General features: G+C 41.7%; 1 protein-coding gene across 1 annotated transcript; it reads left to right on the top strand.

Moving 5' to 3' along the window:
- The first annotated feature begins 711 nt into the window (after window positions 1–711).
- LOC102664959 (uncharacterized) lies at window positions 712–1,185 on the top strand. The gene has a single exon (XM_006575852.1). The coding sequence runs from the start codon at window positions 712–714 to the stop codon at window positions 1,183–1,185; it is 474 nt and encodes a 157-aa protein (XP_006575915.1).
- The last annotated feature ends 3,107 nt before the right edge of the window (window positions 1,186–4,292 follow it).

Below are 4,292 nucleotides of genomic sequence, written 5' to 3'. Positions count from 1 at the left end.
CAATTATGTTTTATCTTGTTATTTGAAAAAGAAATGTTAACGAACTTTATTTGAAAAGAGTTTACTGACCGCACCTTATTATTTCTCACGTGACGACCCAAAATGATGGCTGGTATTTCGTTCTGAAAAAGAAAAATAGTTTGGAGGTTATAAGTGATTAGAAAGAAATGAATGCGAATAGAGTTGTGAACTAGCCACTTAGGACTCTATAGTGATAATTTTCCTTCTGAAATTAATTACCGTGAAATAAATAACAGTGCGAAAAAAAAGAGAAAAAAAAATTCCCATGGTTTCTGCTATTTAATTTATTACTATTAAACCAGTCATTATTTAGGGACGCCACAATTGGTGGTATCAGAGCAAAAGTTGGATTTTAGTGAACTTGTCCGTGGTCTTACTGTGTGAATGTTGTGTATCTTTGAAACTTGGAAGTAGGTTTCGGGGAGTGACGTTAAGTCACAAATTGTGTGTAATTCTATCCTCTTGTCTTAAGAAGGAAAGTGCAATTGATTTAGTAGAATTGTTGTGTGTGTGTGTGTGTGTGTATATATATATATATATATATATATATATATATATATATATATATATATATATATATATAGAGAGAGAGAGAGAGAGAGAGAGAGATTGATATAACTGTCATAGCCTATATGGTACACTCTCTCAGTAAAATTTCTTGGATACTAATAGCTTCCCTACAGGTTAGGTATGGCAGGACGTGGTAGGGATCATAACCGTGATGTCCTCGACCGCATCACAGCTGTGCTGGAAACTCTAGTGCAAGAACATGATGTGGAGCCAGCAGAGTATCGGGGACTCATGGCTTTCCATAAGAACTACCCGCCGAAGTTCAGTGGGGACTATGATCCAGAGGGTGCTAGGTTATGGTTAGCTAAGACTGAGAAGATTTTCGAGGTGATGGGTTGCCTCAAGGAGCATAAGGTCCCTTATGCGTCGTTCATGCTCCAGGGAGAAGCTGAGAACTGGTGGAAGTTCGTGAAACCTACATTAGCAACATCTAGAGGCGTTATTCCTTGGAATGCCTTCAAGGAAAAATTCCTAGACAACTATTTCCCACGAGATCTCATAAAGCGAAAGGCGAGGGAATTCCTGGATTTGAAGCAAGGAAACATGTCCGTTGGAGAATACACGACCAAATTTAATGAACTTCTAAAGTACTAGCCTCAATACCAAGATGCTCGGAACGAAGAGGACTTATGTGCTCAGTTTGAGAATGGGCTTCGACTGGAGATTCAACAGGCAGTTAGCTACATGCAGATTACAGATTTCAATCAACTGGTGATGAAGTGACGAATATTTGAGGAAAAGATGAAAGAGAGGCAAGCCAGAGGCTTTGGAGGACCACAAAGAAGCCACCCTTTTAGAGAAAACAGTAATAAGAGGATGAATCCATATTCCAGCAACAAGGGGAAACGACCTATGGCTACGTCCAACATGAGCCAATCAAAGGGGACTAGGGTACAGTGCTTTCAGTGCGGAGGACCACATCTTAGGAGAAATTGCCCACAACTCCAACAAACACAGGAAGATCATTGCTATATTTGTGGCAAGGTAGGCCATTATGCTCGGGAGTGTAGAATGGCTGGGAGACCGACGATAACTGCCAATTCTAACATAGTCAACCGTGGATCTACTAATCCCACGAGGAGCAGTAATGTTAGCAACAACAATAACACTAGTGGTGGAAGACAAAAGGTACCGTCCCGAGTATTTGCTATGAGTGGATCAGAAGCTGCTGCCTCCGATGATTTGATATAGGGTAAGTGTTTAATTGCTGATAAACTGCTAGATGTACTCTATGATTCGGGTGCCACGCATTCGTTCATATCTCATGCATGTGTGGAGAGGTTGGGGTTATGTAGGACGGAGTTACCATATGATATCGTGGTGTCTACTCCGACTAACGAGCCTGTAACCACCTCTCGGATGCGTTTGAAGTGTCCTATAACTGTTGAGGGTCGATTTTTTATGGCCGATTTGATTTGCCTACCTTTAGCTTATCTAGATGTGATATTGGGAATGGACTGGTTATCTACTAACCATATCTTTCTAAACTGCAAAGAGAAGATGCTAGTATTTGGTGGAAATGTAATTCCAAATGAACCATTGAAGGAGAATGCTGCCAACGATGGAGTGGGGGACGTTCGAACCTACATGGTGTTGTTCTCCACGAATGTGGATGAGGTCTCTGAAGTTAGCAGTATACCGGTGGTGTCAGAATTCCCAGAGGTCTTTCTTGATGACATTTATGAATTACCACCTGAGAGAGAAGTGAAATTCATTATTGACTTGGTGCCTAGGGCGAATCCAGTGTCGATCGCGCCCTATAGGGTGTCTCCAGTAGAACTAGCAGAGGTGAAGGCACAAGTGCGGGATCTATTAAGTAAACAATTTGTTCGCCCAAGTGTATCACCGTGGGGAGCGCCGGTCATATCTGTTAAAAAGAAGGATGGAAGCATGAGGATATGCGTAGACTACCGGCAGCTGAACAAAGCCACTATCAAGAACAAATATCCCCTACCGAGGATAGATGATTTGATTGATCAATTGAGGGGAGCGACGGTATTTTCGAAGATCGATTTGCGATCGGGGTATCATCAAATCCGACTTAAGAAGGAAGATATTCCAAAGACTGCATTTCGGACTCGGCATGGACATTATAAGTATTTAGTCATGCCATTTGGAGTGACTAATGCTCCGGCTATCTTCATGGACTATATGAACCGTATATTCCATGATTACTTAGATCAGTTCGTGGTTGTGTTCATTGATGATATCCTAGTGTATTCGAAGAATAAGAAGGAGCATGAAAAGCACTTGAGAATTGTGTTGCATATCCTGAGGGATAGGAAATTGTTCGCCAAACTGTCGAAATGTGAATTTTGGTTAGAGAAAGTGCAGTTCCTGGGGCACGTGATTTCAAAAGATGGGGTTGCGGTGGACCCGGTTAAAGTGGAATCGGTTATGGAGTGGCAACAACCGACAACTCCAACAGAAGTTCGAAGTTTCTTGGGGTTGGCCGGCTATTATAGGAAATTCATTGAGGGATTTTCTAAATTAGCACTACCCCTAACTAAACTAACTCGTAAGTATGAGAAGTTTGTCTGGAATGAGAAATGTGAGCAAAGCTTCCAAGAGTTGAAGAGGCGATTGACAACAGCTCCAGTGTTGATTTTGCCCGACCCTAAGAGACCATTTGAAGTGTATTGCGATGCGAGCGGGCAAGGCTTAGGGTGCGTATTGATGCAGGAGGGAAGGGTAGTGGCTTATGCTTCACGCCAATTGCGTCCTCATGAAGTTAACTATCTGACCCATGACTTGGAACTAGCAGCTGTGGTCTTTGCCTTAAAGATTTGGAGGCACTATTTATATGGCACTCGTTTTGAAGTTTTCAGCGATCACAAGAGCCTCAAATACTTGTTCGATCAGAAGGAACTCAATATGAGGCAACGAAGATGGATGGAGTTCCTCAAGGATTATGACTTTGGTCTTTCCTACCATCCAGGAAAGGCTAATGTAGTAGCCGACGCGTTGAGCCAGAAGTACTTATATGTTGCGACCATGATGATTCTGGAACAGAGATTAATAGAGGAATTCCGAGATCTAAATCTAGCAATCGAGATGCGACCCAAGAGCTTATTTGTGGGAGCGTTGCAAATCAACAATGAATTCATAAATCACATACGCGAGGCTCAAAAGGATGACCAGTTTCTGCAAGACAAAGTGTTAGATGCAATGGGAGATAAGGATGTGGAGTTTAAAAAGGATACAACTCGGTTAATTAGATTCAAGGGGAGGATATGTGTACCACTATTAGATGATTTGAAAGTTAAGATCTTGCAAGAAGCATATAAAAGCCGTCTTAGTTTCCATCCAGGGATGACTAAGATGTAATAAGATTTGAAGAGAAGTTTTTGGTGGCATGGCATAAAGAAAGATGTAGCTGAATATGTAGTAAAATGTTTGACATGTCAAAAGGCCAAAGCTGAGCACCAGCGACCATCAGGAGAATTAAAGCCGCTAGAAATTCCGGAATGGAAATAGGAGAGCATATCTATGGATTTTGTATCTAGTTTACCCAAGACGAGTCGTGGACACGATGCTGTGTGGGTCATAGTAGATCGACTCACCAAATCTGCTCATTTTATTCCGGTAAATATGAAATATAAAATGGAGAAGTTAGTAGAGTTGTACATCAAAGAAGTAGTAAGGTTACATGGAATTCCTTCCAGTATCGTATCAGATAGGGACCCGAGGTTTACCTCGCG

This window comes from Glycine max, chromosome 2, assembly GCF_000004515.6.
Source record: "Glycine max cultivar Williams 82 chromosome 2, Glycine_max_v4.0, whole genome shotgun sequence".
Lineage (NCBI taxonomy): Eukaryota > Viridiplantae > Streptophyta > Magnoliopsida > Fabales > Fabaceae > Glycine > Glycine max.
The sequence above is the reverse complement of the archived record's forward strand: the minus strand, read 5'-3'. Positions and strand labels throughout refer to the sequence as shown.